Here is a 16,950-nt window from a genome sequence, read left to right as displayed (position 1 = left end):
ACCAGCAACAAACTTCCTACCATGTGATTTATACCATGTAATTTTTTTTTTATTTATAAGTGCAGGATGGGTTTGGTGACAAACAAAGGAAGCTTCAAAGTTTACAAATGTCAGGTTTCCATCACCGTGCATCTCCTCAGGAAACATACGAGCCCTTCTGAAGCTCAGCCTTCACCGAAAGGCTTAATTTCCCTCCTGAAATTGAATTCATTACAGACTCCGAGGGGAAGGAGTCGAGACGGACGGCTCTGTTAGAGACGCAGCAGTTGTATTGATCAGTGTCTGTGTTAAGCGGATATTTGTGTTCAAATCCACAGGAAGATTAAACATGCTGGTCCTCTTGATGGGATGGTCTCTGGTGACCTCTCACGTTTCTCACTGACCCACTCTGTCTGGACACAAACTGAATGTGTGATCATTTAAAGTCAACAAGAAGACATTAACATCAGTGTTAAGGCAAGATACTACAGACAAAACTTGTCTGTAGTAATACAAAACATTTGTCTTGATGTACTGTAATTAATCAACTGTGCAAGTTTTTTTACTGTTCATCTGTGGTGTCTTGCCTTAATCCAAAGAGCAAAGTGTTTGTCTTCTGATCACTGAGAACATGTGGAGTTCTGGCCGAGGTCCAGATTAAACAAGCCTGAAGCTCAGAAACTCTTTCTGTGGTTTAATCAGGCATTTCTAATGCAGGGCTCTTACAGGCTCCGGGTCAGTTGTGTCTCTTATCTTTTCAAGCTTTATCACAGATGTTCAGATTTCCAGCAGCAGGGATTTTATTTCTCCTGAGCTTCATACAGACAGGAGAAGATTAACATGAGGAATATTTTGTGGCATGAGGAAAGCGGTCGATTCATATGACGGTGAAAGAATGGAGAAGCTATTTAATAAAAATTTAACTAAATTGTGCAAACGTCATTTCTGCTGAAAATGAGAAGGAAAAACTTTTTTGTATGTTTTGTATTAGCATTCATTATTTGTCAGTCGCTTTGGGCATCTGCTTAATGAATAAATGAATATGTAAATATAAATTGAATGCATTAGCATTCACACCTAAATATAAAATAACAAAGCAGGATCTGAATGGCAACTTCTAATTGACAATTTGCATGCAAATTATTTGTGATACTAATGATGCTGAGCAACAAATGACATTTTAAACCATTGCTGATAACTCCAAAATTAAATGCAGAAATTTGTTTTATAAATGAACAGAACATCATTTTAGAGAAATTCGCATGTACATTCGCAGATGTTTTTTGCAATGTTTATGATTAATGCATGTGAATTCGTTCATGTTGTTTTAATTATGCTAAGAAATACAATGCGGTGTTTTAAAATCTTTTATTTCAGCTGTTGCATTCAGTCTGTAATGAATTCAGACTGATTTATCCATTTTATAATTAATGTTTAAGTCAGTTTTAAGCTGTAAAGCATGTTAACGTATCATATAGTTGAACTTTTGCAGGTTAATTTGAGATGCAGTGATTATCTCATTAAACTCTGCTAAATGAAGCACTTTAATTATTCTCATGATAGATTTGCTGTTGTTTCGCTCTTGGATTAACCAGCCCATAGCAACAAGCTTGTCCTCCATTTTACTCACGTCTTTTATATATTTGAGGGGTCGACTAATGGATGTTTGCTTAAAATTCACATGCATTGTTTTTGAGATATGCGATATGCATTAATAAATAGTTTGATGCTACATTTTTTTATTAATGCTACATTATTTTTATTTTGGTTTTTTTTTTTTTTACCAATAGTTTTTAAATCTGAATGCTTGAGTTAATTTTTATGGTTAATGAGTCTGTTTTCCTGGTACATGGTTTATTTTTAAAGGCCAAGATCTTACAGAAAGCGCATGTTAAAGCCGGAAAAGCGCTCCCAGTGCCAGTATGCAGTGGGAAATCCAGCTCTGTTATTCCCGCACACACAGCACAGGTCTGCCAAACCCACAGTCGTAATGTGAAGGCCACGTGTAGACGGCCGTTCCAGCTGGCCTGTGCGCTGTTTATATGCTGGTCAAACCCAGCAATCTCTCCTTCCTATCAGGCCTGAATCTGGGTCACCTGAGCGTGCCATCATAAATATGCAGTGTTTTGGCTGGAGTGTCAGCGTGAGTTTTTAGGCCTGATGAAACGCATGAGAAGCTCTGTAGTGTCGTTACTGTATGTCTGTCAGATCACCGTCTGATGCTGAGAGAGATGCCTTACTGTTTCGTCTGGCTTTTTTTTTTTTTTTGAAGTTATTTAGTCTGTACAGAGACACCAGAAGTTGAAGGTAAATTTAAATATATTTATTTAGTTCCTGTCCTTGATTCTGATTGGTCAATAGCTGTGTTTTATTCACGATAAAACACGGCTATGACTGCTTCACCCAACGGTTCTGTCAACACCCTTAGCAACCACTCTTAGCAACGTAAACTGTTTGTTCTCAATTGATATTGTTCATTGAAGCTTACTGTATTATGTAGAAGAGTATTGTGAGAAAGAGATCGAGTGAGCGAGTTTATTACCTGCATAGCATTTTCCTTCAGGTCCGAAATGCCCGATGTATTATCTTGTCCTTTTAACAGTTAAGGGGTTTTCCCGTGACTGACAGCGCTAACATTAGTCAAAGCATTTGTCAGTTGCGTCTTGTTCCGTCTTCGCTACTGACTGACACACTCATAAAGACAGTCTTTGCCGCCATCTAATGGTGTAATAATGTAACTTCTGTTGCTGTTCACGGTCAGGGACTATTTTTTCCGGCGGAAGGCTCTTAGTGAAAGTTCATGAAAGTTGCATTATTTTTGGATTTAATATTTGTATTGTGTGGTAACTGTTTTATAAAAGCAATAAGGTACTCCGGGAATAAGGTAATAAGCAATAAGGTACCTCATTGCTTACATATGACACAAGATTGGGCATTTATGTAGAATTTATCTAATGTCACAAGTCTGCGTTTATTGGTCTGCGTTTATTGGTTTATTCATTTTTAATGGCGCTGTAACATATTAATTTGTTTTGCACTGATCCCACATTTCATTGGTTACTAATAAAATAATTATTATTTAATAATATTAATATTTTATATATACATATTTTTGTTTGCCTCCAAAAAAATTAAATTGAAAAATGAAATGAAAAAATGAATTTGAGATAAAAATTATTTTGTAAAGTATTTCAGTTATTTTAGTATTAATTATTAATATTTTGAAATAGCTTTTTTTATATATATTTTCAGATTTTATTTTAATTTTAGTTTAAGTTTTAGTAATTTTGTTATGTGCTTTTGTCAATTTTATTAGTTTTTGTTTTTTAAATTTCTATAAAGCTAAAATGTATTTTTCTTTATGTTTTAGTTTTAGTAATTTCAGCAATTCAACTTTTAACTTTTTTCAGTTAGTTGCCAAAGCAACATTTTTCAGGTAAAATTTGTACTACATGATTTCCTTCAGCTTTATTTCAGTTACTAGTACTTTTACTTTAATAGTTTTAGTTTTAGTGAACAATAACAACACTGATTTCAGTCATTTGGTTATTGAAAATTTTACATTTTCAATAAAATTCAATTGAATTTTCAGTTACTTTTATTTATTTATATTTGATTTATTGTATTTATATATTTATTTTTATATACATTTATAGTAAATAAAAAAAATAACTATACCATTACCATATAAAAAAAAAAATTAAAAATATTATCATGAAATTTTTTGTGAAAATTACTCATAACTAATATGAGAGTTGTTATAGTTGGAGTAAGTTATAAGTTATTGTGGTGTACATTACACTGCTATTAGATCTTATTTATTTAACTACATTGCATCTGATTTTATCATTAATTTAGCATCAGCAGTAAAACACCTCACAGAATCAGTATATTATTCTGCTCTTATGTAATTATGTAATCCATTGAGTGTGTAACCTGAATGAGTCACAGAAACACTGTCGTGAGCCCGTTTCAGTGTGTGTGTCCTCAGAGCCCTTGGCAGCTCCATAATCCAATCACTGAGGACCACGGCAGTGCCATGGCAACCACCCAGCTTCCGTGACAACCGTATCACTTTCACATCCTGTTTATTAGATTATGACCGCATTACCCCAGCATCAGCGATGTCATCTGAGCCTGTGTCATGTGTGGGTCAATGATGCTCATTTTTAATTTATTCAAAAATACATTAAATATGCATTTCCTCTGTGATGAAAATTGAAAATCTCTTTTTTGTTTTGATATATTTGTTGGGTACAAAGTAAAAAATATGAGCAGTTCTGATTTAAATATTAGTATATGGAATAACGCTTGTCAATAAGATCAAGTCATGTGACAGGAATACTAGAGGAAGTTACATCGTTAAAAATCAAATGCAGTAAAAGCCGTGCTGCAGTTATAGTGTGTGACGGGAATATTTGGTGTCATGAAGGTTGAGGTGGATTTACACATCAGGATCGGGGTCGGCTCCATTATGCTCTCTAATCATCTAATAACAGCCGCAAGATTTTTACGCTTCTATAAATCAGTTTATGTATCGCAGTATGCCGTGTATTATGGGATTTTTATGACCATGAACCGTGTGTGTTTTGTGTCTGCAGGGAATCATACAGAAGATCGTGGACATCCATAAAGTCAAACACGTGGCTTGTTTCGGGCTGCGGCTCACTCACGTCCCATCGGGCGACATCCATTGGCTCCACCCCGATATGGGCGTGTCCCACGTGAGGGAGAAGTACGAACAGAACCGCCCACAGGACGAATGGAGGTAAACGTTAAGAGATCTTTATTAGTATTACGTCGATTTCAGCTTTGATCCCTGCTGAAAAAACATTATAGACAAATCTAAGCTGGTTTGCTGGTCATCAAGCCTGGTCACGTTGATCTATTGGCTGATTTTAATGGGGTTTTGGGGATTTTTCAGCTGATCAGGTTGGGAAACCAGCTAAGGAACCAGATTGTTTACATGTACCATTGTTTTTTAGGCTGTTAAAAAGTTTTTTGAGGTGTGTGTGTGTGTGGTTGGAGGGCCGGTCTTTGCCATGGTGATGCTCATGTGATTGTCATTGCGGCAGGACGAGTGTTTGAATTCATCGACCTCTAAATTTGTGTGCCTGCTGCTGCGCCTTTCTTTGTTAGTGTCCGTGTGTGTCTGTTTTATTTTATAAGGGGCTTGAGTCTTTGAGATGTGAGTTATTCCCTCACAGATGGTATTTTTATGTCACCTCGTCTCTACCCACAATGCAGCAGTGGACCCGTCAGTCTCTTGTGCCCCATGAAGCAGCTGCGCCGTCCATTCACCGGCCTCTAATTCACTCCAACCTGCTTTTGTTCTGTCACTCAGCAGAGAAAAGAGTGTCGGTGATTTAAAATCCCGCCTTTCTCCTGCCCCGTTTGCAAGCTGCTGTTCGTGTAGGCTGTTATTGTAATTTTTACGCTAGAAACGCTTGATTATCTCAAACTATTGGTAGGTTTTGAGGGATCTGATCCGCTCGTATTTGTGCTCTTGATGGGGATCTAGACTACTGTAAAACCTGCTCAATGAATTCAGTCCAGGTCTTGACAGATGTAGACTACCCTTACTAAAAAGAAGTTTATTCAAGTGTGCTATTAGTATACTTCTTTTAAACTAAAAATAAGAAAGTATACTTTCAGTCTACTTTTTATGTACTTCTCAGAAATATACTTAAAATTGCTTAAAGTCTATTTATTTGGACTATACTTGTACTCTTTTGATCGATACTTAAAAGTATAAATAAGTATTCTAAGTATACTTGGCTTGTAGTTGCCTATTAAAGCACATTTTGTCACATAGGTTTATGCGACATTCATAGATATGTGTTATGTTTACTTAAAGAAAAATTACAAGTATACTTGCAGTATAAAACTACTAAACTAGTAGTTTACCGAGAGTATACTTCAAAGTGTACTTTCATAAACTAAAAAATGTACTACTAGTATTAAAATAATAAACTACTAGTATACTTATAAGTTCACTTGTAGTACAGATGCAGTACAAACGAGAAACATTTAAGTTCACTACTTTTACACTTATAGTACACTTAAAAGTATACTTTTATATACTAAAAAGTGGGCCAATTTAGTCCCAAGCAGTATTGAAATAATACACTTACAAGTTTACTATTAGTACATTGATATTAGTATACTTACTACATAAAGTATACTTAAAAATATACTTGAACATTACTTAAGTATACTTAATAAAATGAACTTGAAGTATACTTCTTTTTCGTAAGGGTAGTCTCATATAGCCAGAATGAAATCTGGTTTACTTTGCAGCTTGTTCTGGTCAAGATTGACTCAATGTGACAAATGAAAGGTTTAGGGCCAGGTTCATGTGAAACCAGTAGTTTCTGCAAACTTTTGTACAAGAACAATTTGCTTAAAGTATGTGAGGATTTCTGAGATTTCTTTAAAATTTCACAATATTGCTGTTTTTACAGTATTTTTGATCAAATAAATGCAGAATTGGGCTGGATTAGCATAAGAGACTTTTTTCAAAAACAATTAAAAAATCTTCAATCCTGAATAATCAAATTTTCTACTTGTACTAATTTCTTCCCTCAGTATCTTCATTTTCTCTTTTCAGAGCCTGTATGAATGGGTGGGAAATCCCAGCCAGATTCCATCCTGCATTCCTTCCCAACAATTTACTCCCATTTTGACATTTTACAGAGAGTTATGTCTGTTCTTGATCCTCTGATGTGAGTGCGGTTTTCATATGTCACTCCCAGACTGACTTCTGTGCGTTTTTGTAAATCTCAGAAGCTGTAATCAGATAAGGGAGAGGATGCTGTCACATGGTGCTCTGGATGAAACGTCAGGCAGCGCTGATGTCATCCTGCGCCTACACGGCTGTCAGTGTTGTTTTGATGTTACGGGGGTGTTGACGGATCTCTCGGTCATCATTTGCGCTGTGAGGCAGATGAGCTCATGTTAGGATGGAGCTGGAAGAGGATCTAGTTCTTTGGCTCTGGGCAGACGACTCTCACCGCTTTGATTTCCTCAACAGAGTAACACAAGCGATCGCGTACTCGGCTACAACCAATCATCTGCACACAAAATGACCCGCGGAAAGCCTTGCAGGATTGGAATACCCATTCCCAAAGTGCTACACATTTCACATACAGTAAAATATAAATATTATAAATTATTATTAAAATATATATATATATATTACTTTTTTTAGATATATTTTTACAAATATTTTAAAATGTGAGTGTGTGTGTGTGTGTGTGTGTGTGTGTATGTATATATCTCATATAGATGTTAAAATTCAGTTTTGGCATATAATTTCATCGTAAATAACTGTATATATAATATTTAAATTAACATTATAAAAATGTATAATGTGTGTATAGTTAAATTTCCTCGTATTTTTTGGCCAATTTTTAAATATATTTTCTTTGTAATTAAATATATTTAATATTAAAATTTATATTATATTATATTTTCATTTATTTTTATTTATTAGTTATATGTTTATATCATCCAAAATACATTTTGCATTCACTTAATATGTATTTTAAGATTGAACATGTGTTTTCTTGCTCCTTGAAGTACATTTTCTAATATAATGTGGTATAATTTGAAATTTAAACAATATTTTTAAGGCAAAATATGTTTTATTTTATATTAAAAAAACATGTTTTATTAATTTGTGCGTTTTCAACATATTTAGCATATACTGTACATATATTTTGGTCAGACAAAAGCATAGTTTTTTGCCATATAGGTTCCCAACCTTTATTGTTTATTTAATTTATGATCCTAAAAGCCAAGAACAAATTTTACGGTTTAACACCAGAGAAACCACCTTTCCCAGCAGACGGGATTTTTGGTGTATGAATTGCGATTGAGCTCCTGCTTTCTTCACTTCTCAGGAACTGAGATTCGATCATTTCCTGAGCAAGTTCCAGGAAGTCATGAAAAGCCATGAAAGATCATTTCCTCTGGAGTGGTACAGCAGGGAACTCTTCAAATGAAGCCATGCTGTAAAAGACTGTGGAAAAGATCAGAGTAGACGCTGGAAAGAACAATAATGATCGGACTGCTGCACTCGACAGTGATTTATGTGTTGTGCTCATGATGGGTTTTTCATGGCTCATATCAGTATTGAGTGTTTCATTCTGCTGCAGTGATCAGCTGCATGTTTTGAATGATAAATCCTCCAGTATTGATTGTTTTGAGTGTTTAGATCATGCAGGGATCATGTGTGTGCTGTGGGTGGGAGGTCTGGGCATTTTCAGGATTTCATTGTGTTATCCTTCAATAACTGTGTTGGTAATGTGTTTGCTGCATACATTGTGTGTGTGTGTGTGTGTGTGTGTGTGTGTGTGTGTGTGTGTGTGTGTGTGTGATTTAGGTACATGGTGACTCCTGTCATGACTCTTTTATTTACCGTGTTTTTCCCCCTCTTCCTCAGGTATGAACTGCGGATCCGTTACCTGCCCAAGGGCTTCCTGAATCAGTTTGCTGAAGACAAGCCGACACTGAACTACTTTTATCAGCAGGTGGGTCAAGGTGCCCTCGCAGCATCTCAGCACTTGCCCATCCCGCTGGTGTCTGAACAGCTTCATCAGATGGAGTCAGTGTGTGTGTGATGGCCACAGGCTCTGAGTGTGTGTGTGTGTGTGTGTGTGCGCGTGCGCATGTGCGTGCATGTGTGTGGTCAAAGTAGGTCAACGAGTTTGTGGCGCATGTCTGTTCCGTTCGCCGTCATTCAAGAAGCCTCGGTAGTTAACAACATCAGAGCATCAACCGTGATATCCCACAATCCTTCAGCAGTTTTCCCGCTGACAGGAAGAATCATGGATCCGTTTTATTAAGGCTGTTTATCATCCGGACAATAGAAGGACGTTACGGCAGATTCTGTAAAGGCCGTCTGTGATGAAGTCGTATTATTTTGCGGGCCGTGATGAGTGATTTAGTGTTTGTGTTTGGAGCAGAACACCTGCTGCGGCGTCACTGTATAAAACAGCTTGAGCTCTCAGAGACATCATCAATCACAGATACAGTCTCAGAGTCACACTCCTGCACTCTGCTACAGTAATGACATAAAATACTATCAGAACCAGAACAAATAATAGTAATGTAATATTTATTATTTGAAAAAGTACATAGTATTTTTATTATATTATATTTAGGGTTGTCAAAAGTACCGACTTCAGTACCAAGTCTGTACTGAAATTTATAAGTCATAGACGCCTGCTTTCAAACGCTCCCCTGTTATCTGTGTAAGTGCTCAGTGAAGAGCGTCAAAGATGTCTATTTACAACATGTTTTTGAAGCGTTGATCATTGTAGCCAATCACAGATGTATCTGTTGAGCATGTGAACTCAATGGCCAATCAGAGGTGTTTAAGAATCCACTCAACAGTGCTTAAATAGCTAGGAGGAAATGCTGGTATCGTCAGATTTTTTAATTTCAGAACCGACTTGGTACTTTTGACAACCCTAATTATTTATTCATATTTATATTAATTATATTAATTATATTTTATAATTAATATACAAATAATATTTTAATATACATTTTCAAAGATTTATTATACAAAATTCTATTATATGAACTATTAAAAATAATTGCATTATATTATGACATTTATCATGTACTTCATATTATGATGTATTTTTATAGAAAAAAACATATTTATTATTTTTATTCATGTTTATATTAAATTCATAATTTAATATAAAACTAATAAGTTTAATATAAAAATTACATCAAAATATAAAAATTACATCTAAAAATGATAATATAACTGTCATTGATATCATAAATATTAATTCATCATATTATTCTGATCAATCAATAAAAATGTAGTATTATGAAAGAAAAATACATAGTATATTTTATCATTATATCATATTAATTTATGTATTTATTTTTATACTATATTAAGTATAACAATATTTTTAAATAAAGTTATATCTAAAATTATTATATAAATGTATTATATATAAATTATATTTAAATATAATGATTATGATACTATATATTGATCTGTTAAAAACACTGCTTACTGAAAATAAGTTTTAGTTTAATTCTTCCTTTCATTTACATATATATGTATTTATTTAACAGACACTTTTATCCAAAGCAACTTACAAAATCCATCCATCCATCCATCCATCCATCCATCCATCCATCCATCCATCCATCGTCTTCCCTTTTTCCTCTTCCTGTTTCCATCCATCCATATATCCATGTAAAATGCGAAAGCACTCTATAGTCAAATTTCCTGTGTGGAGTACAGCATTTTTCTGGGATGAATGTTTGTGTGAAATCTCAATAGAACATATTTTTGTCCACAGGTGAAGAATGACTACATGCTGGAGATGGCAGATCAGGTGGAGCAGGAAATTGCCCTAAAGCTGGGATGTCTTGAGATCAGGTCCGTTCCTCCTCTGGTCAGACTCTGAGTTGCAGCAGAACTTTGAGAAGCTCGTGTTGATTTGATTTGTGCTTTTGTCTTTTTCAGGAGATTCTACAGAGAGATGAGAGGAAACGCTCTGGATAAAAAATCCAACTATGAACTCTTAGAGTAAGTGTTGACGGCTAATCGATATGAGTTTCATGATGGCAGATGATGCTGAATATCATATCTAATAGAGTCTAATGGCCAAAATGGCACAGTTAGTGGCCAATATGATCTCAAGATGCCAAAATAAATAAAAATCTGAAAAGTTGACATGGCAACTTGATGAAATAAGATACTTTTTAAATATTTCATCTTATTTCAGTTAATGTTTATATTATTTCAAGTAATGAACCTGTTTTTTATAGTTTTAGTTTTTGTTAACTATAATTACACTGCCACACACGCACAAAGTCACTCTTCCACCTCAGCGAGACTGACACACACACACGCACGTGTGCATTAGTTCCGGGTCATTCCGTCTGATTGCCCGCAGTCACACAGCAGTGTTCTGGCCCCTCAGGGGGCGCGACAGGGCAAAGAGTGCACACCAATCACTGCGCCAGTTTGATTTGAGTGACAGCTGCTCTGACAGCAGCTGGAGGGAAGGAAGTCATCACCTGGTTAACCTCTGAACCACTGTTATTTTACTGTTTTTGTGAAGAAAAAGTCCATACTTTTGAGTGTGCAGCAGAAGAGCAGGCAAATAGGTTAGTAGGTTAAAATCTCCCACGTTTAATTGAATTTAATTTCTTGCCGTATCGCAGAGAAATGTAGCAGCACATTGATCTGCCAGTTGTGGGTCTTTCATGTGGAGACTCCTCATGTGTTTGCAATGGTGCATTTAAAAGTTTATGACCAAACTTATCTTTATAAAGGTTAACAGTGTTGTTGCAGATGAAATATAATGTGAATAACATTAGATACTGATTATTAATCACTCAAACCCCTTTACCTACCTTTAAGAACATCCGCCATGTTTGTTTTTTAACCGCCATGTTTGTAGTTTTTTTTTCGTTCGTGTTTGTAGTTCTAATCGAATCCTCGTCCAGCGCACAATGGGTTGTGGGCAAATATTAGAGTGTCCATGGATCTGCACTTTGGATTCTAACCGGTGTGGTGAGAAATTGAGTCCCCCCAGGAATCGGGTCTCCTTTAGGACTCAATGGACTTTTAATGGGTAGTACTTTTAGCGCCGGACTATAATTCCTGCAAAATCACTTTATTTATATTGTTTAAAATGCGTTATAATGACCATTAATGTCTTTTAAATTACATGGTTCATATACTAGTATATAACTGAAGCTATAGGTTGTGAAATCAAGCATTTCTCATTCTTACTGGTTTTTTTAGTTAGCTTATGTACTAGCATAGCATACATCGACCCGATTAGTCTGCTAGCTTAGCTTATATTATATTAGGTATATTATATTAGATACTCGATTTCTCATGACACTGGAAAAAGTAGACCATCCGGGTATCTTTGGAATGTTCATTTCAACATACTATGATTTGGGACACACTAATTCTAATTTTGAATACTATTTAGGACAGGTAGTATGCGAATTGGGACGCAGCATGTGTAACATCCTTCCCATACTTACATTCGTGTTATTTAGCACTTTTATTCTAAAATGTGTGAGTTAGTCATGATAACGAGTGAGTAGGTGTGTCTTGTCTGGCAGAGCGTGTGCCGTTAACCTCTCTGGACTAAAAGTTTAGCACAGCAGTTTAAAGTATCGACTGATGTGTCGCTCTCGAGGCCCATAAACATGGGTGAGTTGTTTTTGGCGAGGCGCCATACGGTTAAAGCTGAGCAAAGCTGAACCGGAGTGCTTTTCATTTAGATTAAACGATGAAACAATCATCAGGGACTGTTGGGTTTTATTGGGCTTTAAATCCACCGGCTCGCTCACTCACAGAGCCTGAGAGAAAAACATTGGTTCTGTGCACTGAAAGATACAGGTCAGGTGACTTCTCCAGTCTGATAGGGTCCAAAAAACACATTTAAAAAAGAAAAGAAAAAAAGAATAGACTTTATGTCTGGCATATTGGATATGATAATGCCAAATCTCCACTTTTTAAATATTATTATTTCTACAATTTCAATTTCAGATGTTTACAAAATTGTGGTAAAAAGGTAGAAATGTAACAAAACAAAAGGTACAGTGATAAAATGGAGATTTTAATTAGAAAGTATTATGATGATGAAGGTTTGGATTAATTGTTCATTATTTTAAAAGAAAGAATATGATGTAACAGGTTGATGCATAACCTGGGGACCCAAACTCAAGACTTTTCAATATAAATGGCGTCAAATAAAATCTAAAAATATTTATAGGAAGACTAAAGAAAAAATGCTAGCTTTTACTTAACTTCCATATATTTTGTTTTCATCAAAATATGCATAATTAGTTAACGCAGGAATAAGAGGTTAGAAATACAGGCCAAAAATGCATTACCATGACAAAAGGAGAAAAAAGTTGAATTAATTTGTTTGGGTTTAAAGCATGTCTATAAAAACATATTAGACATTGACATGAGATTTTCATTGTTCTAATAATTTTTACACATGTATATGAGGGCAACAAATGACTCCCATTTTGTAGAGTGATGCTTGTGTTTTCAAAGATGTTTTCATGATGTTTGGAAAAACTGCTTCACGAACTCCACACGTCATTCAGCCCGTTCAAGAGCTTCATCATGATGTTTTTAGCTCTTTACATGTTGGTGGAGAGTTTGAGTGAGATCAGTTCACCAGATGAGCATAGATGTCTATATTAAAAAACACTTGGCCGTCTTTGAGACTGCGATGACATCATTGCATCTGTGCTGAGATTTCTGGTCTGTTTTACAGAAAGGACGTTGGACTCAAACGCTTCTTCCCCAAAAGTTTAATGGAGTCTGTTAAGGTGAGTGGACGCTTTCTGTTACAACACATTGGTTATAGAGTTTTACATTTTCATGCATTTGTGTGCAGTATGTTTCTGGCTTGAGTTGAGTACTTGCCATTAAAGCTGGCTTGAAATCAAATGGATGCATGTTATTTTTGCACAGATGAATCAGTCCCAATGTATGTGTGTGTATATATATATATATATATATATATATATGGGGTGTAATGGTTCAAATTACTCACGGTTCAGTTTTTATCACGGTTTTATGGTCACTGTTTTAAGACTACTGTCAAATAAAAATAAAGAACATAAGAACAAATAATCAAACTAAAAGCAACAGCACAAATACATAGAGCAAAGAGACAAATAAAATAAACAGTGCTTTTCAGGTTTTTCAGGTATCTAACAGTAGTTTTCAGGTACAGAAATTGAATAAAGTAATCAAATGTAAAATAACACTGCAAATAATCTTCACTGTATAAATTAAATAAAGATTAATCATTATTAAAGTTACAAAAGCTATTCAGTCAAGAGCAGCAAGTGATTTCCTTTGTTGTTTGATGAACATTGAAAATACAGACAGCAGGTTTGCTGTCACTTTAAGACATAATGCACTGACCCTTATCACATGCATTGTCTTTATTGACTGTTTACGTTCACTTAAGGCGTAACCGACTATGTTTGTTAGGATACTCACCAAGATGGGCATGTTGACATAATTTTGGTGTGAATTTGTCCGTTCAAGTGCAAGATCTGAAAGAGAACTCAATATTGGCGAGTTCTCTTTTGCGTATTCTTCCTCTTGAATGTTTAAGTTGGCGAGGCTTAAATGAGTTTAGTTTAAACACAAATAGTAACGTGTGCTGTTCAGGTCTCACCTGACGGGGTAAATGACTGCTAATATTCGAGCATACGGCACCCGCATTGAACTAAGTTTACAAAGAGTGACTGTTTTGTCCACGTTTTTTTGCTACATGTGAATAAAAACCTAAATTAAATCTGTTCATCATATAAAGTGATCATGTCTCTTAAACCACTCAATTCATAAGGATTTCTTTTACAATCTCTTTATGAACATTTTTAAACGTCAGAGTTTTTGGTGAATAGACTTTCAAAGTAGGGACAGAAATCTCTCAGATTTCATTAAAAATACCTCTTATGAGAGTCTTATGGGTTTGGAACGATATGAGAGTGAGTAATTGAAGACAGAATTTTCATTTCGGTGTGTGCAGCTGGCATAAGAATAGTGTTGACTGACCGCTGTTATTTAGACAATCCCACACACCCCTGCAGACAGATGCTCGGTAAAATAGTGGGGTTGTCCTCTGACCCTGGGGTCACCATTAAATGCGTATGCGCGCGCACGCTCGTGTGTGTTTGCACGTAGTCAGGACAGAGGTGTTATTTTACTGCCCCAGATATTTACCCATCCTCCACTGCCTCTCACACTGTTCCCATCAACTGTGCGTTTATGTTGTTCGAGAGCTGTTCATTTAGGCGGATTATAACGTTTAATCAGTTTGCTTCCCAGAAAAGAGTTTTCAGTGTCAGTGTGGAGAGCAGTCCTCATTTGATCCTGTTAGAAATGGGGTTCATTTATCAGCGCAGCCATCTGTCACCCTGACCGCATAAATCAAATTCAGCCATCGAGTTGAGCTCGTGTCATCTCTTTAATAATGCTATTGTTTGCTTTTCACTGGGCTTATTAAAGGGATAGTGAAAATCCTGTCATCATTTATTCATCTCTATGTCGCTCCAAACCTCTATGACTTTCTGTTTTGCTGTGGAGAATAAAAGGAAATGTTTTGATGAGCTGCTGTGTTCCATACAGTGAAAGTGAATGAGGAAAAAGCAACATTGAAGCACTATAAAAGCAGTCCATATGATCACTGTATCAAAAGTTTGAGGCCTGTTAGATTTGATAGAAGTCTCTTCTGCTCAACAAGGCTGCATTTATTTGATAAAAAATACAGTGATAATGTGAAATATGATTATTATTGTTATTTTTGTCATTTTCTTAGAGCTCAGCCTCCATCTACTATGCAGTTTCATTGTTAGAAAAAGAGAATTGTGGATTGTCCTAAAAATTTCTCCATGTTTCATGGGTTTGGAATGACATTATAGCAAGTAAATGATGGCAGAAATATTCCTTAAAGACCAATGAGGAGAAACCAGGATAGTTAATAGATGACAGAGATTAATATTCAGACTTTTTTGAAGTGTTGTGCAGTATTAGTTATTTTTTATTTTGTTTATTTATTTATGATTATTATTTTATCTTTTTCTTTTAACTTCAAAGCAGTGTCTGTCTGCATTGAAATCTTTATTACTTTAATAATATTCATTATTAACTATATTCTCATAGATGTCACTAGATCTCACGACATGTATGATTTTTGTATTGTCAGTTTTCTCATGGATTGTGGATCGGAGACTCATTTCTGTCGCTTTAAAACGTAAAATAAATATTTGAAATGGCGTGTCATGATAAAAGATTAGAAGAGGCACATTTCTGATGCCCAAGATGAAGAAATCCTGCATTCCACCCTCTTGTTTGGTCCGTCGGATCTTTCCCATAATTCCTCCACAGATGTAAGACCAGATACCAGGCCGGACGTCCTCTCAGGAAGGGTGGACCATCCTTCTGAAGTGACTGCGCACATGTTTGTCTGATATGATCTTTGTCTACAATGTTGTTAAGATACCCATAATGCCTTCAGAGCTCTGATGATCTCTAACAGCAGTTCTGATCCATTCAGATGCACATGTAGCAGAATTTGAGCATGTGTCGACTTGATGTAGCAGAGAAGATGACCAGGACGGTCACCAATAATGAGATGGAGTGTGTTTTTTGGTTTTGTGTATTATGAGTGTTTTATTTGATTGACAGCTGCATTTGATGGTTGTTATGAACTTGATTCTGGGTAGTTCTGTTATGTTACATATAGGCATGATTTTACTTTAGCATACAATATTTATTGTGTTTGCTAATAGCTCATGTTAGTGATTTGCACAACCTCCTAAACCTAAATAATAAACTTTGATGCAGAACTCATTCTTCAGAACATGTCAAAATATAGTTTATTTATAATTTCTGATTTAAAATACAGGTTTGAAGAGATTTCAGATAGATTTTGCTTGCTGCACTTTATAGCAATATAATTCAATATGATGTTATTGGAGTGATTTCTAAGCTAGTACTGGTCGTATGGGACTTGACTAATGTTCTGTTTTTAATCAGTTTTTAATGTTTTCATTCAGCGTGTGAGCTGATCTTTCTGTCTGTGTTTCAGGCCAAAACACTGAGGAAACAGATCCAGCAAACATTTAAGCAGTTCGCCAACCTGAACGACGAGCAGAGCATGCTGAAGTTTTTTGAGATCCTGGCACCCATCTACAGATTCGACAAAGAGTGCTTTCGCTGTGCTTTGGGGGTACGTCAGGTCATGTGTGAAATACTGGCCTTCAGTGCCTCCTAGTGGTCATTGGAGGAGTTATATTTGCTGACACTGTGTCCAAAATGAACTTTTTTTCTACAAAAAAATATTAATAAAAAAATCCAAACCAATGGTAAATTATTTGAGAAAAATTACTGGCCAAAAATATTTATTACTGGTTATTTAACTATATTTT

The 16,950-nt window shown here is 35.5% G+C and overlaps 1 protein-coding gene across 10 annotated transcripts in view; it reads left to right on the top strand.

Moving 5' to 3' along the window:
- Window positions 1-16,950, top strand: part of ptk2aa (protein tyrosine kinase 2aa) — an 84,274-nt gene that overhangs the window by 36,485 nt on the left and 30,839 nt on the right. For 9 of the 10 annotated variants that reach the window (XM_051872191.1, XM_051872190.1, XM_051872189.1 and 6 more), the window contains 6 exons: window positions 4,581-4,747; window positions 8,426-8,513; window positions 10,317-10,396; window positions 10,484-10,546; window positions 13,278-13,332; window positions 16,611-16,751. In XM_051872191.1, coding sequence (XP_051728151.1) covers window positions 4,581-4,747; window positions 8,426-8,513; window positions 10,317-10,396; window positions 10,484-10,546; window positions 13,278-13,332; window positions 16,611-16,751 — 594 coding nt within the window. Of the gene's footprint in view, window positions 1-4,580; window positions 4,752-8,425; window positions 8,514-10,316; window positions 10,397-10,483; window positions 10,547-13,277; window positions 13,333-16,610; window positions 16,752-16,950 lie in introns of those variants that run through there. The other variant, XM_051872192.1, reaches the window with a different exon arrangement.

The sequence above is a fragment of the Ctenopharyngodon idella genome, chromosome 19 (assembly GCF_019924925.1).
Source record: "Ctenopharyngodon idella isolate HZGC_01 chromosome 19, HZGC01, whole genome shotgun sequence".
NCBI classification, from domain to species: domain Eukaryota; kingdom Metazoa; phylum Chordata; class Actinopteri; order Cypriniformes; family Xenocyprididae; genus Ctenopharyngodon; species Ctenopharyngodon idella.
The sequence above is the reverse complement of the archived record's forward strand: the minus strand, read 5'-3'. Positions and strand labels throughout refer to the sequence as shown.